This window comes from Ursus maritimus, assembly GCF_017311325.1.
Source record: "Ursus maritimus isolate PB19 chromosome X unlocalized genomic scaffold, ASM1731132v1 scaffold_X1, whole genome shotgun sequence".
Classification (NCBI taxonomy): Eukaryota; Metazoa; Chordata; class Mammalia; order Carnivora; family Ursidae; genus Ursus; species Ursus maritimus.
The window spans coordinates 84,744,010-84,768,179 of record NW_024423319.1 but is presented as its reverse complement, the minus strand read 5'-3'; the positions used below and the strand labels follow the sequence as shown (position 1 = coordinate 84,768,179).

At 42.4% G+C, this 24,170-nt stretch overlaps 2 protein-coding genes across 6 annotated transcripts in view; one reads left to right on the top strand and one right to left on the bottom strand.

Annotated features, from left to right (window-relative positions):
* KRBOX4 (KRAB box domain containing 4) overlaps positions 1 to 24,170 on the top strand; it is a 64,850-nt gene that overhangs the window by 21,220 nt on the left and 19,460 nt on the right. Inside the window, exon 3 of one of the 4 annotated variants that reach the window (XM_040632670.1) lies at positions 10,714 to 11,180. The exons of 2 other annotated variants lie outside the window; for them this stretch is intronic. In XM_040632670.1, coding sequence (XP_040488604.1) covers positions 10,714 to 10,850 — 137 coding nt within the window. In that variant the 3' untranslated portion in view covers positions 10,851 to 11,180. Of the gene's footprint in view, positions 1 to 9,899; positions 10,078 to 10,713; positions 11,181 to 24,170 lie in introns of those variants that run through there. One more of the 4 variants, XM_040632673.1, reaches the window with a different exon arrangement.
* ZNF674 (zinc finger protein 674) overlaps positions 6,236 to 24,170 on the bottom strand; it is a 37,654-nt gene continuing 19,719 nt past the window's right edge. For both annotated transcript variants that reach the window (XM_040632624.1, XM_040632620.1), the window contains exon 5: positions 6,236 to 7,876. In XM_040632624.1, coding sequence (XP_040488558.1) covers positions 6,384 to 7,876 — 1,493 coding nt within the window. In that variant the 3' untranslated portion in view covers positions 6,236 to 6,383. The remainder of the gene's footprint in view (positions 7,877 to 24,170) is intronic.

The window sequence follows — 24,170 nt, the reverse complement described above, 5'->3', positions numbered from 1 at the left end:
AGGAACAGTTCCGAAACAATGGTAAAATTTTCACAAGCCAATGAAAGAGATCAAGCCATGGGGTCAAGAAGCTCTAAGAATCCCACGCGAGAGTAATACAGTCGCACCATTCCATTTCCAGCCATGATGGAGTAACCAGGACCAAACTCCCCCCCTGCTGTAAACAACTAGATATCATAGATACCGTTACGAGGCTAACAGTTTTCATATGGTGAGCAAAGGCCATGCAGGACTGTAAAGCTGAGAACGAAAAGACCGTTGAGGTGGGCCCTTTGATGGCCTTGGCTTTCTGCTGGGAGGCACGTAGCAAAATACAACGTGGTGGGGGGGGAGTCCCAAGAAGAATTTGGTGGTTCGTGGAGTTGAGAAAGAGATGAGTGCTCAGGAAGGCTGAGGCAAGTAGAAGTTTCAGGGCACGATAGTACAAAGGAGGGAGTTGTTGACAAGAAAGAGCAACAAAAGTAGGGAGTCCCCTCCTTGAGAAGAGGGGAATTCACCCAAATCTGTAGGTATTACAGGCAAAGTCTAGCAAGCATTTGGTGCACATTTTGTCTTGGCTCCTGGCCTCAAGAGGCTATGGAAAGTTCCATCTAGAAATTCCTTGTGAAAAACTCCAGCAAAGCACATTTAAAAGAACCTACATGGCCTCTTCTGTTCCTGCTGAGCTTCTGTAAATAATCAGGCCAAGTTGTTAAAACTAGCGTTATTTTACAAACAAAAGTTAATTGGGCTATCTATGGTAAAAATGAGGGTGATTATAGAGAAAAAAAGATGTTTCGATAACATACCTGAGTAAATATTAGATTCTAATACCATTTTTTTAAAAAATTTTTATTTATTTATTTATTTGAGGGAGGGAGAGAGAGAGAATAGGGGGAGGAGCAGAGGGAGAGTGACAGGCAGACTGCAGTGAGCACGGAGCCTGATGCGGGGCTTGATCTCACGACCCCGAGATCATGACCTGAGCTGAAATCAAGAGTCAGTTGCTTAACCTACTGAGCCACCCAGGCGCCCCTAATACTGTTTCTTATAAGCTGGACTAGATCCTCATTTCTTCTAGCACCTGACCGCCACTCTCCAAACGAACATTTTTAATTTTTCTCCCGCCTTTGAGTTGGACTCATTTGAAAATGAAAGCCGCCCCTTTTTCCTGAAGCCTTGCAAACTAAACATGAACAGCTGGGCGCGAACTTAAGAGAAATCGCCACAGCCAGTCGTGTGTAGGTGATCGTCACGCCTGTCGCTGTGTGGGACATTGAGAGACCTCGAGACATTTGAACTGCAATCCAGGGAAATATGTCAGACTGCCACTGCTGCTCTCAGTGTAGCTGAAGAAGTTTCAAGCTTGACAGCTAGAAGTCTCCACTGGCTGTCCTCAGGACCCAGAGACTGACTTAAGACTATGACCTAATCATTAACCAGTGTTTTTCTTTGTTTCCATAGAAATGCCTCTTGTTTAATACCTGATTCGTGAACCAGAGGCCTAACTTTGAAAGTGCACCTGCGTCACCATCTCTTAAAATGAGTTTAACTAAACGGACCTTTTGTCAGGACTAAGAGTGCCTCCATGAGTTACGAGCTAACCGACAGCCAGCATCATATTAAATGGCAAAAGCCTATGAACACTTTCCCTCAAGCTCATTAAGTTTTCCTCGTCTGTATCGACTCTGCTGATAAGCCTGGCATCCCTAGGAGTAAAACTGATGGGCAGTCCGTAGGGATGCTGTTTAATTATGATCAGAAAAGGGCAAAATTCAAAGAGCAGGAGTCTGAGGGCAAATTGCTTCATTAAAAAGTAAGGGTCCCTTGCTCAGTTCCCAGATCTGAGCCAGATTTCAGACCTGGAACCAGTCGGAGAGGTGCCCACGTCCCTCAGAGGAAGGACCCTACATCGTCGTAGCAGGTATATGTTGCCCTGAACTATCGCCATTTATTTGGGTGACTACAGACCGAGAAAAGGGGGAATTCCCAGATATTTCTAGGACTGCTGGACACAGCATTCTGAGTTCATGTTTATACCCAGACCCTCAAAGCATGATCATGGCCCTCCTATTAGAGTGGGGGCTGAGTGCTTGCTTAAGTCCGACTCACAGCGGCCCACTGCATCTGCAGACGTGCCCAGTGGTCATTTCCCAGTCTTAGCTGTTGGATTATGTCCATGGTGGGTCCTTGGCCTGTGTAGTAAGATCCTTCACTGTGGGGGAAACAAAATGGAAAACTCTTGCTTTCTCCCTCCCGCAGCAACCAAGATGGTAAACTGAAACCAGTATTGCACCCCTAGGGGATGATGGAGATCAGCGCCACTAGTAAAGACTTAAAGGACGCAAGGGATTAGTGGTCCCTAATCATATTTCTGTTTAATTCATCATTCTGGCCCTTGCAGAAACCAGTTAGAATAATGGGATAATGGGATAATGAGTTTGAACTACCACAGGCTCAAATACACAAAGTTTAACTTCATGAAAGAGAAATGCAGGCCTCTTCGGGATCTGGAGGGAATGTATTCCACACCCAGAAGTCCTTCTCTGGCCCACGTACCAGGCGACAGAAGGCTGCCAGCTTTGAGGCGGCCTAAGGCAGGAAAGACTGTAGCAAGCCCAGGCTGTTGTGCAAGCAGCCTTGTTGCTTGGACCCTGTGATCTGGCTGGCCCTATGGTGTCAAGGGTGTCAGCGGTGGGAAAAGGTGCAGTGTGACTCGGGTCCCTGAGCCTAGAGGGAGGCCATGGAATCTGCAGTAGAGACTACTACTTCTGAGGAACCACTGCTGGACCCTGTTAGACACCATAAACCCCATTCTGTCACACTGTGCCAGACCGTCTACTGAATAACACAAAACTGCCGATTTTCAGTGTGGCCCAGAGCAAGGGTGCACTTTGAAATAGGTCTGGTCCACCAGGCGCACTGTGTCTCGGGCTGTATGACCTAGCGTATCCTGTGCTGCTTGAAGTGGCTGTGGCGGATAGAAATGATGGGTGGAGCCTTTGGGAGGTCCCTGTATGAGTCACGGTACAGTCCATGAGGATTTGGGAGTATAGCAACGCCGTCTTCTGCAGATAACTATTCTTTGGAGAAAGTTTCTAGCTTGCTCCTCCCTCTGCCCTTTCTCAGCCATCCCCCCTCAAAGTTAATAACTACCCTGAATTCTAATACCAGAGAGAAAACTTCCATAGATAGGAAGGTATGTTTGTGACCCTGGAAAAATGGGAAAAGGCAATTAGAAACTCAAGGAAAATAAAGCACTAGGCAAAAAAGTAAATAATTATTGGAAATAATTTGCATTTTCCTAAGAATTTCATTTTATATTTTGTTCATATTATTCAGTTATTTTAAAAGACCGTGACTTGTGTCTATGTCTGAATTACTTGTGGGTCTGCTTCTACTATCCACTTTTTTCTTAACTTGACCCTGGGGGTGCCTGGCAATTTTCAGTTGAATACCACGGTGCGTGAGAAATTGTAGAAACTCTAGACGAGCTCCAGTTCCTGACAGGCAGTTACATAAATTACTTTAATTCAGTTAGCTAGTGGGCTAATTCAGTTAGCTGGTGAGCTCATTCAAGTTGGGGCATCAATCTTCTAAAGATCTGGTTTATATTTACTTCCCCCTAATTCCTAAGGCCCTTCAGATTCCAGCTGAGAGTCTTGTGGTATTTACCAGGGCCCTTCGTCACTGGTGGGATCTGAAGTCCAAGTTTGAGCACCTTGGGACACGGTTCTGCTGAAAGCCCTCCTTGGTACCTCAGGCGCTTGCCTGTTCTGCATCTCTGAATTTATCTTATGCCGTTTACCGATCCGCTCCTTGTGGAAAAAAGCTCCGTCTACTGGGCTTATTTTTCTTCTCCAAGATTTTGCCGCTCAAGTCCTACAGTCTTAGCTCAGGGTTCCCTCAGGTCCTGGAAGCCAGCTGCAGTTCTTTGGTCCCGGGGCTTCCTCAACATGGCTGCTTACCTCATCAGACCAGCAAGGGAAGTTTCTTTCCGGTCTGCCAAGATGGAGTTTTATTTTAATGATTTTTTATTATATTATGTTAGTCACCATACAGTACATCCCTGGTTTCCGATGTAAGGCTCGATGATTCATTAGTTGCGTATAACACCCAGTGCACCATGCAATACGTGCCCTCCTTACTACCCATCACCAGCCTATCCCATTCCCCCACCCCCTCCCCTCTGAGGCCCTCAGTTTGTTTCTCATAGTCCATAGTCTCTCATGCTTCATTCCCCCTTCTGATTACCCCCCCCCTTTCTTTATCCCTTTCTTCCCCTACCGATCTTCCTAGTTCTTATGTTCCATAGATGAGAGAAATCATATGATAATTGTCTTTCTCTGCTTGACTTATTTCACTTAGCATTATCTCCTCCAGTGCCGTCCATGTTGCAGCAAATGTTGAGAACTCGTTCTTTCTGATAGCTGAGTAATATTCCATTGTATATATGGACCACAACTGCCAAGATGGAGTCTTATATGACATACTCACAGGAGCGACATCACTTCACTTCTGCCGTAATCTGTTGTCTAGAAGCAAGTCTCAGTTCTGCCCACACTCGAGGGGAGAGGATTACATAGGGCACAATTCACTGGGCTCACCTGGGATGTGCCTGCTACAAGTGCTGATGATAGGACAAGAGGAGGAAGGCATGTGAGCAAGTAGCATTCACAGGTATCACCGTGAAACGAGCTTTATATCTGGTGTCAGAAGTCGGTTGTCTCATTGCCTGTGGTATCTGTGACCATTCACTACATCTCCTCTGTGAAATCTGTTAGCTGATAACTTATGTCACAGGATTTGGTGAACTATGGAGGTATTTTTATTTTTTATTAAAAAACCACATACAGATAAAATCAGGATACCTATTCTCAACATCCAAAATATATTCTCAAAACCAAAGACAAAGCTGAAAGGGAAAATGGATGGGAAGACAGAATCAAGTATGCACAGGATTACTTTAAACAATTTATTGGTAGTTTCTGGAGACTACGCTTAAAACATTTAAAAATCAATTATCCCAACACCCAAATGATAATTTGCTGAATAATCTGGCATATTTCCTTCCTAGCTTTTTGTTCTATGTGTCTGTTTACCTACCTACACACACCTAAAATAGATATAATACAAATATGTATCTGCATATAATTTTACTCATAAAGTTGCCATATTTCTACCACCCAGAATCACTGATACAATGGTGCATATCCTTCCTCTATGTATTTTTTTACAATGTAAACCATATGGTATATTGTTTTAGAATCCGTTTTCTCATTTAACAGATTACCACAAACATTTCCGCAAATCCTCAAACATAATAAAGAAAAGATGATTCTTAATGGGTCCGTATTACCAATTACCCATTATAGGAGATTCAGTTTATTTGTTTTGCAATTTAAATAAATTGCTGTTACAGGAGATACTCTGAAAATTAAAAATCTCTTATTGCCTCACCATAGTGATTACTCTTTCTTAAAAGACAACATTAGAGTCTAAGCACCGTTTCTACGCGAGGATCCCTTTTCTGTAAGGGATGTGCATTTTTGCACTTAAGGTGCTGAGTAACATGTGTAACATCTCTTCGAGCCCCCTTGTTTCCGGGATCCTGATGACCCATCCTTTCTCATGCTATTTAAGGGAGCAGTTTTTCTGTTTGTTTAAGAAATAACACGGGGAGCTTGCCCCAGCTGGGATTAATGGTTTATGCTCTATACTGTTCTCTCAAAAATGTCATACTCTACTCCACAGTGAACCTCACTTTTTATATTTTATGTGCTTGTTTGCAACCTCTGCACCTTTCCCACAAAACGTTTGGTATTGAATATGGAACATGGGGGTACCTGGGTGGCTCAGTCGGTTGGGTGACCGACTCTTGGTTTTGGCTGGGGGCATGATCTCAGGGTCCTAGGATCGGGCCCAGAGTGGGGCTCCAGGCTCAGGAGGGAGTCTGCTTGTTCCTCTGCCCCTCCCCCCACTCGCACGCGTGCGCTCTCTAATAAAATCTTTTAAAAATTATGGAACATGTTTCTCTCATAATGGCTAACATGGTTTTCTAAGCTCATTCAATTCTTAGTTCTTCCTCAGCATAAATACTCTTGATAGGCAATGCCATTTAAATTCTTTCTCAAGGTTACCTCACGTCAACACACCCCCAATTTTGCCACTTTTGAATTCTTTGATGTACAATTTTCCACTCATGGGTAAGAATTCTGGGTAAAAAACTGATCACATTTATTACATGCTTCTGGAATTATGTTTTTGTACCATTATATTAAAGGAACATTAAATAAAATCTGAAGAGTTTCTGACGTTCTCAACATTTATAAGGTTACTCCCCAGGATGAATTGGTACATAATGAGGTATAACGAATAGTGAAATTATCTCACTCTCAAGTATCTTAATAGGTTTTATCTCCTGTATGACTTCTCTGATGTTTAATGAGAGTTGACTTCCCACTGAAGGCTTTTCCACAGTCTCTGCATTCATAGGGTTTTTCTCCTGTATGAGTTCGGTGATGTACAATGAGAGTGGATTTCACACTAAAGGCTTTCCCACATTCACTGCATTCGTAGGGTTTTTCCCCTGTGTGGATTCTCTGATGTTTAATGAGAGTTGACTTCCTACTGAATGCTTTCCCACAGCTGCTGCATTCGTAGGGCCTTTCTCCTGTATGAATTCTCTGATGTTTTATCAGTGGGGACTTCTCACTGAAGGCTTTCCCACACTCATCGCATTTATAGGGTTTCTCTCCTGTGTGAGTTCTGTGATGGACAATAAGGGTTGACTTTTCACCAAATGCTTTCCCACATCTTCTGCATTCATAAGGCTTCTCTCCTGTGTGAGTTCTGTGATGGACAGAGAGGTGTGATTTCCCACTGAAAGTCTTCCCACATATGCTGCATTTGTAAGGCTTCTCTCCTGTATGAATTCTCTGATGAACACAGAGGTGTGACTTTCCCCTGAAGCTTTTTCCACATTTACTGCACTCGTAAGGTTTCTCTTTTGTATGAGATCTCTGGTGTTTAATGGGGTTGGCTTTCTCATCAAAGGGTTTCTCGTGTTTATTACACTCAGGTTTCTCACCCTTATAAGTCCTCTGATGCAAAAGGCTGGACTTACCACAGTGGATTCCTTCATAAAATGCCTGTCTAATGTGTGTTTTCTCATGTCTGATAAGGTGATATGAACTCTTAAAGGCTTTTGCACATTCGCCACATACAAATGGTTTCTCTGCTGTGTGAGTTCGCTTGTGTTTAATCAGAGTTGACTTCTGGATAAAGGTTTTCCCACACTCACTGCATTCATAGGGCTTCTCCCCTGTGTGAGTTCTCTGGTGAGCAATGAGGGTTGATTTCTGGCTGAAGGCTTTTGCACATTCACTGCATTCATAAGGCTTCTCTCCTGTGTGGGTTCTCTGATGTACTGCAAGGGTTGCTTTCTGGATAAACACTTTCCCACACTCAGAACACGCATACAGCTTCTCCCTGGTTTGAATTCTTTGACTTTGATTAAGTGCCTGCTTCTGGTGGAGGGTTCTTCCACGTTGATCAGGCTCAAAACACTTCTCCACAGCTTGAGAATTATGCAGATTGGAACGGAAGCATAATTTCCAATGTGCCTCACGTTCATCATCTTTCTTCCTTACATAGCTTCTATTTTGACAAAGAAAGTTTAAATTATGTTTTGAACACCTTCCCCATGAATAATATTTAGGGAGTCTTTGTCTTATAGAAACAAAGTCTGTGCTTGGATAAACGATCTTCCTGAAGGTTGTGAATTCTCGGCCACTTAGATCCTTCTGCGTTTCCTTGTCTACTAATGCAGTTTGCCACAAAAGTTGGTCTTGGCTTTCCTTGTGGTTGTCTACCTGGTCATCAACTTGCCAGAATTCTAGAAAAAAATGCAAGGAACTCATCGAACTCGTAAACATTTCTACTGTAATGTTATGGGGTAAAATTAGTTCATAAATGTCTTGCTGTGAGCTCCTGTCAACAGGACTTGAGCTGAGGCAGGTGGGCTCCCTCCATGCCTCGCTAGCACCGCCTCCTCTGACTAAACACAAAGAAATGCTGGCCCATATTTAACAAAAGTAATTTAATTCATAGTCAAGCTTGAAACCGAGAAATGTATTAGGTGTCAACAGTGAAGTGGAAATTTAAAGTGTTGGGGTGAAAAGAAACTGAAGCTTGAGGATTTACACAGAAAACAATGTTCAGGAAACTGGTATGTAATTCCCACTTACAGCTGGAATCACAAGGAGCTTCCATGTTTGTTAATGGGGAGCTAGAAAGACTCTCCACTGGTCAAGGAAACTGGAAAGAAAGATATATAAGAAAGCAAAAGCCTAATAATGTAACTCAATCTGAAATTATTATAATTTTAGTACAGAGCCCACAAGCTGAAAAATTAACATAAAAATTGGTCCTGGTATTTGTAAGTTCCTAGCAGTGGCAAACTCGAAAAGATATATTCTTATGTTTTTATAGCTTAGGACTCACAGAACTTCTATGGAAAACCAATTCTCACTGAAGAGTTCACAGTAAAGTAATTTAAACCTCACAGAGAAATGAACCATCTTGAGAGATAATCAGCAGATACATTTAAAGATACCCCATTCCTAGAACTGTAGGTAACAGAACAATCTAGACTTTAACATAAATGCATTTCAAATATTCAAAGAAACAGGGTAAGAGCTATTTTATGGGGTAAAAAAGGGGAACATTTGAAAAAAACCTATAAATAGAAAATATAGGCATTACTAAAACTCTAAATAGAGAGGTTAAACAGTAGACTAGTCACAGATAAATGACAGATTTAATGAATCAGATGACAGATTTTTAAAAGTCACCCAGAATGTAACATAAAGAGCTAACAAAAATGGAAATGTGGTAAGACAAATAGAAAAATGTAAGTTCCAACATAGGTTTAATAGAAATTCCAAATGGAAAGAAGAGAGAGAAAGGGACAGGGGCAGTATGCCAAGAAAGGATTAATAGAGCAGCCCTGAGACTGCCACACTTAGAAAGGCTAGCCTGCAAGGCTGGGCCCTGGCTGCCGTCGGAATTGGAGTTCAGGAATGTCTCCACCATTCCCTAACTGATAAGGCTGCTTGTACAAACAATGTGATTTATGCTGAACATTTCCTTTCCTTCTGTGAGTCTGGCATTTTGGTATGTGCTAGGCAGAGCAACTGAGGGTGCCGAGTTTCTAAATGGGTTTCCCTGGGCACAAATGTTGTTGCATTTTCTCTGCTGGGAGAAGTGTGCCCTGTGTGACCCTAGATGGGAGGGAGAGAGCATAAGGAGTACTGTACATGGATTCGTCCAGATTCTGCTAGTGTCTTTTCCCCTTGCGATCCAGTAGAATATCCTTACTACATTGCTGTAATAAATCATAGCTATAGATACAACTATATGTGGAGTCCCACGAGTCCTTCTCGAAAATCTCTAAATATGGTAGTGGTCTTGGGGATCCCTGAGCTAGGCAGTATTTGAAGAGCCAATGACTGCTAGTTTTCTAGATGGAAGAAAGGTACATATCCTACACCTTAATGTCCGGAGTCCTGAGTGTGGTAAATAAAAGCAAAACTGAACCTGGATACAGTTTAGTGGAACCACAAGACTTTTGAGTCAGAAAGTAAGTATGGAGAGCTACCATGGAGAAATTTTTTTAATCACCTGTAAAGAAACCATTAGATCAACATCAGACTTCATCAGCAATAAAAGACACCAACAGATTAAACAATATATTCAGAGTCCTGGGAGAAGCTTGATGTCATCTTAGAACTCTATCCCCAGATAAATTATCACAAAGAAAGATGACAAAATAAAGATGTTTTTGGACAAGAAAAGGCAGGGAATTTATCGCATACAAAGCCTGGCTAACAATAATGCTTGATACTTGAATTTTTCAGGAGGAAAATTACCAAACGGGAAAAGTGGGGGTAAAAAATGCAGTCAAGGCAGGAAAAAGGAGGTAAAGAGGGGCACCTGGGTGGCTCAGTAGGTTGGGCTTCTGACTTTTGATTTTGGCTCAGGTTATGTGGAGCCCTGCACTGGGCTCCGCACTTAGCATGGAGTCTGCTTGGGATTCTCTCCCTCTCCCTCTGCCCCCACCCCTGCTCACTCTCTCGTTCTCTCTAAAATAAAGTCTTTACAAAAAAGAGGTAAAGAAAAAGCAGGATATATAGAAAATACCAGAAAAGAAGAAATACTAACATAGTAATAGCACAATAAATATGTATTAACTCCATTAGTTAAAGGGCAACCATATTAAATTGTATTTTTAAAAATCAGCTTTCTGTTTTCCAAAGATGATTAGAGTAAAATGAGAGAGAAATGTTGAAAATAAAATTATGGAAAGAGATGTACCTGGTACTTAATAACCAAAACACAGGTGGTAAAACAATGTTTATGTTATATAAAACAGAGTGACCTTGACGCCAAAAGCAAATAAGGGCAGAATAGGAGACTCTTACAAAACAATTTCACTTAAATAGATGCAAAACTCTTTTTTTTTAAGACTTTATTTTTAACACAGGGCTCCAACCTACAACCCTGAGATCAAGAGTCACACGCTCCACTGACTGAGCCAGCCAGGCGCCCCAACCAGATGCAGAACTCTTAAATATACGAGGCAAATTGATTCTACGGATGGGAGACAAAAAAGGCAAATAACATCTAGTAATGTTGAAAATGTACATACTCTACTATGTATTCCACTTGTAGTTATACCACAGAGAAAATTCTGCAAGTGTGAGCCAGGATACACGTACAAGAATGGCAACAAATATGAGAAACAATGGAATCCCCAGGAACGGAGGCATGGACTGACGGACTACAATACTCAGATGCTGGAATGCTAAACCAGAGTGAAAGTGGACGAACTAAGTCTAAGGTATCAGCACACGTAAAGCTCAAAGGGCAACACTGAATACAGAAAGAAAGTTTTAGAAAGAACGCTACAGTTCAAGTCCACTAATCTGGTAAATTTACAAAAGGAACACTGTATGAGTAGATACAAACATATATGGACTGCAAGTATAAAAACTGGATTAGAAGGATACTCACCAAGCTCATGATACCGTTTGCCTGGGGAGTGAATGAGAGGAACAGGCCTCGGGAGAGGAAAAGAGGCCTTTGCCTTTACTTGTAAACCTCTATTTCTTTTATTAAAAAAAAAATGCCACCACCAAGTATCAAAATATTGACATTTGCTAATTCTGGGAGGTAAGTACAAGGGTGTTAGTTACAATGATGACTTTCTGTACTTTTCTGTAGTTTTAAGAGAAATGCCCTAAGGCAGGACTTCTGGAAAGGCAGTGTGAGGGTCTCAGTAAATCTCCCCCATGAAAACACTGGCAAAATTATCAATATCCATCATTTGAAGACTTTGGAAATTAACCAAAAGGCATACAATGAATTAAGAAGTATTTATTCAAGAAGAACCAGTGAACCTCAGTGAGAACAGTCAAATCTGTGGTGTTTCACTTGGCGCTACTCACCCCTTCTCCCCGTACCGCAAACCACTGGCTCCCCAACTCTGGCCTGTAAGCAGTGAACACTGGCAGCCTCACAGCAGCCTGAGGGGCCGACCTGTTCTGGATCTCCACCAAAAGCCCCATCCTCACATTTGCTGTCACTATTAGACCTGACTTGGAGCTCAGCTCTAAGAAAGAAAGGACGCAATACGGGAACTCAGTCCACATGAAGAAATAAAGGTAGCGGGCAGGCAAGCGCTAACACAGCAAGCCTGGCTCCTGGCTGAAGTCCGGGAATTCAGCTTTCGGAATATTCCCTATATTGATAAGACTATTCTGTCTGCTTGGGGCATTGAACGCCTGTTGCTCCCCTGGGAGCCTAGATGCCTGACCATTAGAGGCTGATGATTTTCTGGCCTGAGGGGCCTATTTTTACAGGATCAACTTGGAATCTTCCACAAAGTGAAAGGGCTTTTTAAACAACCGTGCTTGCCACTTGGACTTGAAATGTAGCCGTCTAGCTCTGCAGCAACTCGGCTCCGCATGAGAAAGGAGCAGCCGCCCCTGTGGGGATTTATCTCCTACCCCGATGCCCAGCAATACTGGTGAAAATGATCCCGTATCAGGGCACATGGAGAACTGTCAGAGAGCATGAGATAAAGGGGGGGATAAGCTTACAGACAGAAAAAAAAACTGATAACAGGCATCAATAATCAGAATAGATTCAGAGTTCCCAAAAGGAACATTGAAAATCAGAAGACAATGGTGCAATGCCTTCAAAAGTCTAAGGGAGGGACACCTGGGTGGCTCAGTTGTTAAGCGTCAGGCTTCGGCTCAGGGCGTGATCCCAGGGTCCTGGGATCGTGCCCTGCATCGGGCTCCCTGTTCCACTGGGAGCCTGCTTCTTCCTCTCCCACTCCCCCTGCTTGTGTTCCCTCTCTCGCTGGCTGTCTCTCCGTCAAATAAATAAATAAAATCTTAAAAAAAAAAAAGTCTAAGGGAAAGACATGTCCATCCTAGAACTCTACCCCAAGCTCAACTCTCCACGTAGGACAAGGATAACAAACATGTCTAGGTATTCAAAAAAATCTCAAAAAATTTACCTCCCATGGACCCACACTCCTTCTTAGGTACTGGAAGAACGTGTTCCAATGAAATGTGGAAGGTGGCAAGGCGTAAAGCAAATGGTGAATCCCACAATGAAGAAAGCAGGGGGAGTCCCCAGAATCATGATGAAGGATGTGAGGATGGCAGCTGCGCCAACAGGAATGAGGGTAATCCACCCAGAAGCGAGAGGGTCAAATGGCTCCAAACTCAGGGGAATAACACGGATGGAACACCTGCTAGTTCTGGAAGCATTCTGAGTCACTCTAGACAGTGGAATATGGAGCCCTGAAGTTGAACTGGCAGTAAGTACATAGTGAAAGAAGCAAATTAAAAAAACAATTATTAACCAAAGGAAACAAAAAGTTATGCAGGCAAGCTAAAGGAATCGAAGATTACCACATGGCTCACTGTGTCCGGTGTTTACACTGTCGTAATGTCGTAAACAACAGTACAACAACACTGGGGAACCAAAATCTGTGTATGTGTATGAGTGACAGGAGCGATGAGGTGAGCTAAATCTCAGTCTTCTGTAGTAGAAAATTCTACATAATTATTTGAAGTTACAATAAATTATAAAGAACACTGATACAAGAAAACACCTGCCTATCCACCACTCATTAAAAAACAAACTATCATGGGGGCGCCTGGCAGGCTCAGGCGGTAGAGCATGTGACTCTTGATCTCAGGGTCGTGAGTTCAAGCCCCATGTTGGGTGTGAAGACAAAAAAACCAAATTATTGTTACCTTTGAAGTTGATGCCCATTTCATTTTCTTTCTTCTCAGATAATCGCTATCCTGAATTTGATGTTTATATGCCTTTGACTTTCTTTATAGTTTTACCACGCTTATTTTATTCTTTAAACCTTGGCTGTGATTTACTTTGATAAAATCAAATCTATTTTTCTTTTCATCAAGAGAATCCTGCCTTAAGTCAGTAAATGTGAAATCTCAAACAAAACATAATTGTCTAGAAAAATGACCAGAACTGACAGAAGATGTACCAAACATGAATAAATCAGTAATTATTGTAAAAATTATAAAATTCACTCTGTAATCCAAAATCTTGCCCTAAAAATGGGCATCCTATCCAGATGGTTTTGTGGGTGATTAGTATCACCACAGAAGAACAGGTCTACATTAGTCAATACAGTTTCAGAAACTAGAAAAAGAAGGGAACGTACCCAGTCTGTTTTATGCAGCCAGTATAAGCGTGTACACCAGAGCAAGAGGACAGCACAAGGAAAGGAAATCTACGCTCTTTCTCATTTCCAAACATTAATGCAAAACCCTTAAACGTGAGTAGACTGCCTTCAATGAATTAAGAAAAAATGCTTCACAACGAAGTACAGTTTAGCACAGAAATGCAAGAAGAGTTCAATATCAGAAAATCTACTAATATAACACCACATTAACAGATTAAAGGAGAAAAAATTATCCTCTCAATAGATGCAGAAAAAAAGCATTTGAGAAAATATAACATCCATTCATGATTTGTTAAAGATTGTATTTATTCGGGAGAGAGCGAGCGAGCGAGCAAGCGCATGAGCAGGGGAAGAGCAGAGGGAGAGAGTCAAGCAGACCGCGCTGAGCACAGAGCCCACTTTGGGGCTCGCTCCCATGACCCTGAGATCCTGACCTGAGCCGAAATCAAGAGTCGGATGCTTCACCGACTGAGCCACCCAGGCGCCCCTCATGATTTTTAAGAAAGTCTTAGCAAACCAGGAATAAAAAGAAGCTTTCGATGAAAGGGAGCTTTCAAAATACCACAGCAAATATACTTAACGGTGAGCTGGAGGAGCTCTGCCATCTCTCTGTGCCTCAGTTTTCTCATCTATAAAGTGAGGATGACAACCAGCCTACTTAATAGGGTTGTTCAGAGAATTAAGTAGGTACGAAGCATCCAGAACACAGCAAGCGCTCAGATACTGCCCATCATTATATTACTATCACTGCCCCCATTATTTTCATTACAATCAGAAACAAACAAGGAATTCAGGATCGTTGCATCTATTAAACCCTATACTACAGGCCCAGACTAATATAAGAAAAAGAAAGAAAATGTATAATTTTTTTTGAAGTTTTAATTTAAATCATAGTTAGTTAACATGTAGAGTAGTACTGGTTTCAGGAGTAGAATTTGGTGTTTCATCACTTACATGTAACACCCAGTGGTCATCCCAATAAGTGCCCTCCTTAATGCCCATCCCCCATCTAGCCCATCCCCCCACCCACCTCCCCTCCAGCAACCCCTCAGTTTGTTCTCTATAATTAAGAGTCTCTTATGGTTTGCCTTCCTCTCTTTTTTTCCCTTTCCCTATGTTCATCTGTTTTGTTTTAAGTTCCACATATGAGTGAGATCATATGGTATTTGTCTTTCTCTGACTGACTTGTTTCACTTAGCATAATACACTCTAGCTCCATCCATGTCGTTGCAAATGGCAAGCTTTCATTCTTTTTGATGGCTGAGTAATATTCCATTGTGTATATAGACCACCTCTTCTTTTTCCATTCGTCAGTCAGGAAAATGTATAATTGGAAAGGAAAAGACAAGACTGTTTTTATGAAGAGAATTGTTTACACAGAAGACACAAGAGAATCTAAAAACTATTATTATTAAGAAAAGCCTCATATGGTTTCACTCATTTATAGAACGTAAGAAATAGCAAAGGAGATTGGTAGGAGAAGGAACGGAAGAATGAAGGGGGGGTAAACAGAAGGGGGAATGAACCACGAGAGACTATGGACTCTGGAAAACAAACTGAGGGCTTCAGAGGGGAGGGGAGTGGGGGAATGGGATAGGCCGGTGATGGGTAGTAAGGAGGGCACGTATTGCATGGTGCACTGGGTGTTATACGCAAACCATGAATCATGGAACATCGCATCAAAAACTAAGGAGGTACTGTATGGTGACTAACATAACATAATAAAAAATTTAAAAAAAAAGAGAAAAGCATCTAGAAATGTTTCCGTTCACAAGCTGAATATATAAACATCACTAGCATTCTCAGGCACTAGCATTTACCAATTAGAAAATGTTACAGGAAAAAAAAAAAGATCCCAATCACAACTGCTGTAATAACTAAGAGATATCTAGGAATAAATCCAAGAAAAGATGTGCAAGCACTTCCTGAAGACAAATTCAAAACACTACTGAATGGCAGAAAAGAGAAGCTGAGTTGAAGAGTTCGCTGATGGGAAAATTCAACAGTGTCAAGATGCCAATTCCCAACCTACTCCCAGCTCATCTCCCAACACAGAGCAATTGCAGTAGGGATCCCAAACAGGGTTGTCCATAGAACTTGCGAAACTAATTCTAAAATTCCTATATGGACGACCAAAGAGTTAAAGGAGATAAGGGGGAATCATCCGTCCAGCTCCTACCAACGTCAGTAACAGTAACAATGGCGTAGCAGCTGACATTTATGTGGCATTCACTAGGTGTCGGGCATTTTTAAGGCTATATATTTTTTAATTCATTAGAATAATGATAGTGGCAGAGGGACAAGCAGACCAATGGAACAAGAGAGCCTGGGCACAGACCCACGGACCTGGGGAACTTGACCTCTGACTGAAGTGGCATCACATACCATCATGGAAAGAATTCCATACGTGGCATGGTACAAGTGGGTGCCCAGGTAGGGAAAAAAGGTGAACTAAAAGCTCCTTCCTCATGAGTTACATGAAAACAAATTCCAGGCAGACTGTAAGAAAGTAAAAAAGCAAAAGTTTCAAGTGTTAGGAGAATATTATGTGACAACCTCTTTATGACCTCAACCAGAAAAAAAATACTTCAATTTACACAAAAAGCACCAGTAAAGAAAAACTGATAAATCTGATTACATTACAATTAAAACTTCTACTCAAAAAACACCATCAATAACCCAAACTAAGATACTGACTACACACAAAACTGGAATCTAGAATATATAAAGCCGTTTAAATCAATGAAAAAGACAAACACCCCAACAAAAACACAAAGGATATGAACAGGCAAGCCCCAGAGGAGGAAATCCGAAGAGTCAATACCCTATGAAATGATAAATACCTTTACTAGAATGGGAAATGAAAATTACAATAAGATACCAATCCGCACTTACCAGATTACTAAAATGGACGAGTGCGCCCAAGCTACAATTTGATAGAGAGAAAACACGGCCATCAGCGCAGAAAGTTCTGCTGGGCGGCACTGGTCTAAATCACACCCTGTCTGTACTATCGGTTTGGCTGCATTTTACCATCAGTGCTTCCTGTTGCAAACCTCAAGTTGTAGACATCTCAGGAAGCTCTATCTGCCCACCCAGCTGCAACCCATCCTCTTAGGGAACCGGTTTAACGTGATATTAAAACCCATGTAAAGCATGGTGACTATAGTTAATAATACGGTATTATATGTTTGCAAGCTGCTAAGAGAGTTTATCTTAAAAGTTCCCATCACAAGAAAAAAAAAGCACACTCTTTTTGTTTCAAAGGCTGGTAATACAATCCTACCAAGTGCTTCTCCAGTCCAGAGACACTTGCAGGACTTAAAAGGAGCAGGTCAAACCACTTGTGTCCCTCATAAAACCACCATGTCCCTCAGCACTAACATACACCTTAAAAAGTCTAAGAGGTTAAAGTTGAAGAAGCTGAGGAAGAAAACTGCTTCCGGGAGAGCTGTGGGAAAGCTGTGGCATTTTTTTCTCTCCAACAACAGGGGTGGGGGAGTATGTTCATCTGACCCCTAAACTAGAAAGGATTTCAAGGAGACAACTTGCTTGATATATGTCTGCTAGAGTTTGGGGGACACAGAGGACTTGGTACCTAATTTGCACCTAGAAAAACTACAGGTGCCGGGTGGGCTGAGGCAGTCTGTCGCAGCAAAGGGTTGCACGCGGGTAAAGAGATCGAGGTGCGGACACGGATGGACAGGCACACACACACGCTTGCTCACTCTCTCTCTCCCTCTCTCTCCAAGCCAGATGTGGCCCTTCTAGATGTGAACAGGGCTGGGTTACTTTGGAAAGAGGGTTTCCTGCTAGCATCAAGGTGACCTCAGCAAAGAGAGACTGGAAGTGTGCCATGGGGCTGGAGGTTTGCTAAATGGGGAGGAGATATGCTAAATGCCTTGCTGGAGTAGAGGCACTGCCTATAAGGAGAACATTGCAGTCAGGGACCTAGCCGAGGCAGCTCCAAGGAAACCATAAAAGTGCCAAGGGCAGGAAGAAGAATCGGTCTTTGGAATCTGCCATGTGCAGAGGGCACCAATATCAGATTACATCTTTATCAGTGAGGTCAAACTATTTTTGTCCTTTGTGTCTCCTTCCTTTCTCACTTGCTTTGGCCAGGGAGCCAGGGAGCCAGGGAGCCAGAAATGGACTACTTGTTGAGTGGGGGATGAGGAGAAGGGCGAAGAGCTAGCAGAGTAAAGAAAGAAAAAGCTGAGCATGCTTCTTTTGCCACTAACACTGCCCAGCCTGAAGCAGTGAAGCAGGCATTCGTTGGGGGAGAGATTGCGCTTTCAATGAAGTTCATAGTTTTCACTACTACCTGTGATTGGACTTTTAAAACGAGAAACGAGGCTACCATGAACCCTCGGAAATTAAAAGGATAATAGAAGAATATTATGAACACCTTTATGCCAAAAAATTTGATAACTGAGGTGAAAGTGACAAACTCCTTGAAAGCCCAAATTACCAAAGCTCATTCAAGAAGAAATAATATGAATAAACCGATATCTATTAAAGAAACTGAAATTGTAGTTTAAAGCCTTTCCCCAAAGAAAACTCCAGGCCCAGATGACTTCACTGGGGAATTCTATCGAACATTTAAAGAAGAAATAATACCAACTTCTATACAAATTCTTCCAAAGAACCGAAGAGGGAGGAAATCCTTCCCAGCTCATTCGATGACTTCATTATCGTGATTGTAGTGATGGATTCACGGGTGTGCATGTCAAAACTGACCAGACTGTGCACTATGAAGACATGCAATTTCTTATATGTCAATTATATAACAAATTATACAACAAAGGGGTGAAAACAGCTAAATCAGTACTCAGAGACAGTCAGTGCTTCCCCACTGCTCACATGAGAAAAGGAAGCTATCGAAGCAATGGCCTAAGCTCTACCTTATGAAACCAGGAAAGGAAAAAATTCAATTCACACTAGCAGAAGGACAGAAATAACAAGATAAAAGCAAGAATGAATAAAATCAAGGTTTCCATCACTAGCCGCAATGGAGGAGATCGACCATAGCCTCTCTCTCCTACTGATTCTTGCAACGAAAAACTCTGGACAAAATATGTAAAGCAACTACTTGAGGATTCTGAAAAATAAACAAAAGCTGGCACTCTGAGGGGGAGTCAAAAGGCAGAGAAGCAGCTCATACAGTGAGTTTCCTTTTGTCCCCCCCTCATGTTTCTGCAAGACTCTGTCCCCATGGCATATGAACCTCTACAAGTCCTGAGCCCATCCAAGGACTATGAGTGCAAAGGCAGGGAAAGTCTCACAGCAAAGCTTTAAGAACTGAACTAAACTAAGATGTAAACCACAGCTCAAGTCTGAGAGGAACACCAGAGTCACGAAAGCATGAGACAGACCCGAAGCAGGAAAGCAAAGTCTTTGATAATTGCACAAAGACTTAAATCGCCGCTCAAGTCTCAAACTAACCCCTGAATGGTGCAAAGATCCAAAGAAGAACGGCAAAGGCTTTGAAAACTGAACTGAATGGAATTAACGCCCACAGAAGGTGAGACAAAACTGGTGGTCTGAATCTAACCAGGTCTATCACGTGATAAAGATTAAAAACAACAAAACAATCTCCATTATTTAGGATAGAATCCAAAATTTTTCACTACGACAACCAACCAGCAAAATCTGACCAATTATTAAGGGAAAAGACAATCAACTGATGCCAATTCTGAGATCACTCAGGTACTAGAATCATCAAAGACATTTAAGCAACTATTATAACTAAGCTCTACGAGATAAACTTGAAATAACTAGATAAATAGACATTCTCAAGATTATAGAAACTGTAAAAAAAGAAACTGAAATTTAGAACTAAAAAACACAATCATCTGAAATTAGAAAACCAACTCATGGGGTAGACTTCATAGAGTGGCAACGGCAGAGGCGAGAGTCAATGAACTTGGAGCTAAACTGACAAAGATGATGCAACCTGCCAACCTGCAGAACAGAGAGAAACAAAGATTGGGAAAAATAAAGGGAAAAACAGTATCAGATACCTGTAGGACAATACCAAAAGGTCCAAAATTCATGTCATTAGAGTCCTCAAAGGAAAAGAACTAGGGCAGAAAAAAAAAAAAAAGATTGGAAGAAATAATGGCCAAAAAATTTCCAAATTCAGGGGCGCCTGGGTGGCTCAGTCAGTTAAGCGTCTACCTTTGGCTCAGGTCTTGATCTCAGGGTCCCGGGATTGAGCCCCGTGACCGGCTCCCTGCTCAGCGGGGAGTCTGCTTCTCCTTCTTCCTCTCCCTCCTCGTGCTCTCTCTAGCTCTCTTGTTCCCTCTCAAATAAACAAAATCTTTAAAAAAATACTTTAAAAAATTAAAAAATTTTTTTTCCAAGTTTCCAAATTTGGAGAAAGACATAAATTTACAGATTCAAGAAGCTCAGCACAGGGGTCCCTGGGTGGCTCACGTGGTTGGGTGTCTGACTCTTGGTTTCAGCTCAGGTCATGATCTTGGGGTCATGGGATCCAGCTCCGTGTCGGGCTCTGCACTCACCACAGAGTTTACCTCTCCCTCTCCCTCTGCTCCTCCCCTGCTCTCTCTCTCTCAAATGAATAAATGAAATTAAAAAAAAAGTTCAGCACACCAGAAAAAATATAAATTCAAAGAAACCCCCAGAAACATTACAATAAATTGCTAGAAAGCAAAGCTGAAAAAAAAACTTTGAACAAAAGCACACTGCATATGAGGAAATAATGGTCCAAATGACTGTGAAGTTGTCATCAGAAACAATGGAGGCCAGAAGATAATGGAACATCTTTTTTTTTGTTTTCAGAATTTTTTTTAAGAGAGGGAGGGTGGGGAGGGGCAGAGGGAGAGGGAGAATCTTAAGCATGCTCCACGCCCAGCATGGAGCCCCATGCAGGGCTTGATTTCACAACCCCAAGATCATCACCTGAGCCAAAATCAAGAGTCGGACGCTTAACTGACTGAGCCACCCAGGTGCACTGATAACGGAATATCTTAAAAATAGTAAAGGTGAAGAAATGTCAACAGAATTCTGTATCCGGCAAAAATATCCTTTAAGGATGAAGATGAAATTAAATTCACACTAGGAAAGTGAAGACATAGTGTCACCAGTAGATTTATTCTAAGAGGAATGATACAAGATCTTCAGAGTGAAGGGAAATAATATCAGAGGGAAGCACAGAACTTCAGGAATAAATAAAGAGCAGCAGAAATGGTAAAATATCTGGGTAAGTATAACAGATTATTTTTCTCCCTTTGAATTCTTTAAGATAATATATGGTAGTTGAAAGTTGAAATTGCAACATTGTCTGGGGGGTTAAAATGTATATAGATATAATGCATTTGAAAACTATAACATAAAGGAGATAAGGTAAAAGGACCTATATTAGCCAGATCACTCACAGAACATTCTGACAGGGAGGAGTAGGGGACCCCTTTTTCAGCCAGTCCCCTGAGTCGAGCTGGATAGGTACCAGTCCAGCCTGAACAACCACGGAACCAGCCTGAGACACAGGAAGATACATCTGGATCTCTACAAATGAACATCTCCAGCGCTGAGTATTGAGGTACGAAGGGGGAGCCATGAATCCGCGCATAGATATGGGAAGATGAACGGAAGGGGGAGGGAGCCGCCGCGCTCGGGCGCCGGGAAGGGGTAGCCACCTGCACGGGGGAGCGGGCGGACTCACGGATGGGCACCCGCGAGAGAGCAGACTGAGACCGTGAGCCGGGGAACACACCACCAGACTGAAACGGAGCTCCGGTGCGCTCACTGGAACCAGACTGAGACCGGGAGCTCGGGAGCGCACGTGCGTCCAAACTAAAAACCGCAGCTCCAGAGCACACACTCGAACTAGACTGAAACCTGGAGCTTGGGAGCGTGCGTGACCAGACTGAAAACGGGCGCTCCGGAGTGCGCGCGAGCCACACTAAAACAGGGAGCTCGGGAGCGCGCGGGAACCGGGGGCAGCTGGCAGTGTTAGAAGCACAAAGGACAGAGACATGAAGTGAGGGCTGGGACGCCAGGTGTGGGGCGCACAACCCAGGACGCTGCAGGGTTGAGCAGCACCGACAGAAACAGAGTTAAAGTGGCCAAGAGAGCTCAGTGGAGAGCGGACTGCGATCTCTCTGTTCTGTGACAGAGGCTGAAATTCGGCCGCTGCTGCTCTGACTCTCAGAAGAGGCACAGCAAACGGCCAGGGAAAGCCGCCAGAGAACAAAAGCCTGGAAATACCGGCTCACATTGTGCCCATCCCCATCCCCCCTCACAGGGGACAGGGTGACTCTACCCAAACAGGGTTGCCTGAATATCAGCGCGGCAGGCCCCTCCCCCAGAAGCCAGGCTGAAAAATCAAGAAGCCCACATCCCTAAGGTCCCTATAAAACAAGTGCACACTGCCTGTGCCCTGGTCAATAATTTGGGCTCTGGGCAACCCCGCAACCTCTCCTCATCAGAATGACGAGAAGGAGAAATACCCCCCAGCAAAGAAAAGACAATGAGTCTGTGGCCTCTGCCACAGAACTGATGGATATGGATATAACCAAATTGTCAGAAATGGAGTTCAGGGTAACAATGGTCAAGATGATGTGTAGACTTGAAAAAATATTAACGAAAACATTAACGAGAATATAGACTCTCTAAGGGCGGAAATGAGAGCGAATCTGGCAGGAATTAAAAATGCTATGAATCAAATGCAGTCAAAACTAGATGCTCTGATGGCCAGGGTGAATGAGGCAGAAGAACGAATTAGTGAACTGGAGAATGGGATGGTAGAAGAGAAGTTTAAGAACTTCCTTAAAACAGAAACTTTGCTCAAAAAAATCCAATCTCAAGAATGTAAATTATGGGAGATTACTGATTCAATGAAACGTTCCAATGTCAGAATCATCGGCATCCCCAAGGGGGTGGAGAAAGAGAGAGATCTAGAAGAGATATTTGAACAAATTGTAGCTGAGAACTTCCCTGATCTAGCAAAGGAAACAAGCATTCGTGTCCAAGAGGCAAAGAGGACCCCTCCCAAGGTCAACCATGGCAAACCTACGCCACATCATGTCATAGTGCATTTTGCAAATATTAGATCCAAAGATATAGTATTGAAAGCAGCCAGGGCGAAGAAATTTCTCATGTACAGAGGCAAAAATATCAGAATAACGTCAGACCTGTCTACACAGACCTGGAAAGAGAGGAAGGGCTGGCAGGATATTTTTAAAGCTCCATCTGAGAAAAACATGCAGCCAAGGATCCTTTATCCAGCAAGGCTGTCATTCAGAATTGATGGAGAGATAAGGATCTTCCAGGTTCGGCAGAAACTGACCAAATTCGTAACCACCAAAACAGCCCTACAGGAGATATTAAGGGGGGTTTTATAAAAGTAAAAAGGCCCCAAGAGTGATACAGAACCGAAATTTACAATCTATAGAAACAAAGACTTCACAGGAAACATGACATATCTCTCAATAATCACTCTCAATGTGAATGGCCTAAATGCTCCCATAAAACACCACAGGGTTGCAGATTGGATAAAAAGACATGACCCATCCATTTGCTGTCTACAAGAGACTCATCTTGAACCTAAAGATACATCCAGACTGAAAGTGAAGGGATGGAAAACCATTTTTCATGCCAATGGATCTCAAAAGAAAGCTGGGGTCGCAATTCTCATATCAGACAGATTAGATTTTAAGCTAAAGACAGTAGTTAGAGATACAGAAGGACACTATATTATTCTTAAAGGATGTATCCAACAAGTGGATATGACAATTATAAATATATATGCCCCCAACAGGGGAGGAGCAAGATACACAAGCCAACTCTTAACCAGAATAAAGAGACATATAGATAAAAATACGTTAATAGTAGGGTACCTCAACACTCCACTATTGGCAATAGACAGATCACCTAAGCAGAAAATCAACAAAGAAACAAGAGCTTTGAATGACATCCTGGACTAGATGGACCTCATAGATATATATAGAACACTACACCCCAGAACAACAGAATACTCATTCTTTTCGAATGCACGTGGAACTTTCTCCAGAATAGACCATATACTGGGTCACAAAACAGGTTTCAACCGATACCAAAAGACTGAGATTATTCCCTGCATATTCTCAGACCACAATGCTTTGAAATTGGAACTCAATCACAAGGAAAAATTTGGAAGAAACTCAAACACATGGAAACTAAAAACAATCCTGCTCAAGAATGATTGGGTAAACCAGGAAATTAAAAATCAATTTAAACAATTTATGGAGAACAACGAGAATGAAAACACAATGGTCCAAAACCTATGGGACACTGCAAAGGCAGTCCTAAGGGGAAAATACATAGCCATCCAAGCTTCACTCAAAAGAATAGAAAAATCTAAAATGCAGTTTTTATATTCTCACCTCAAGAA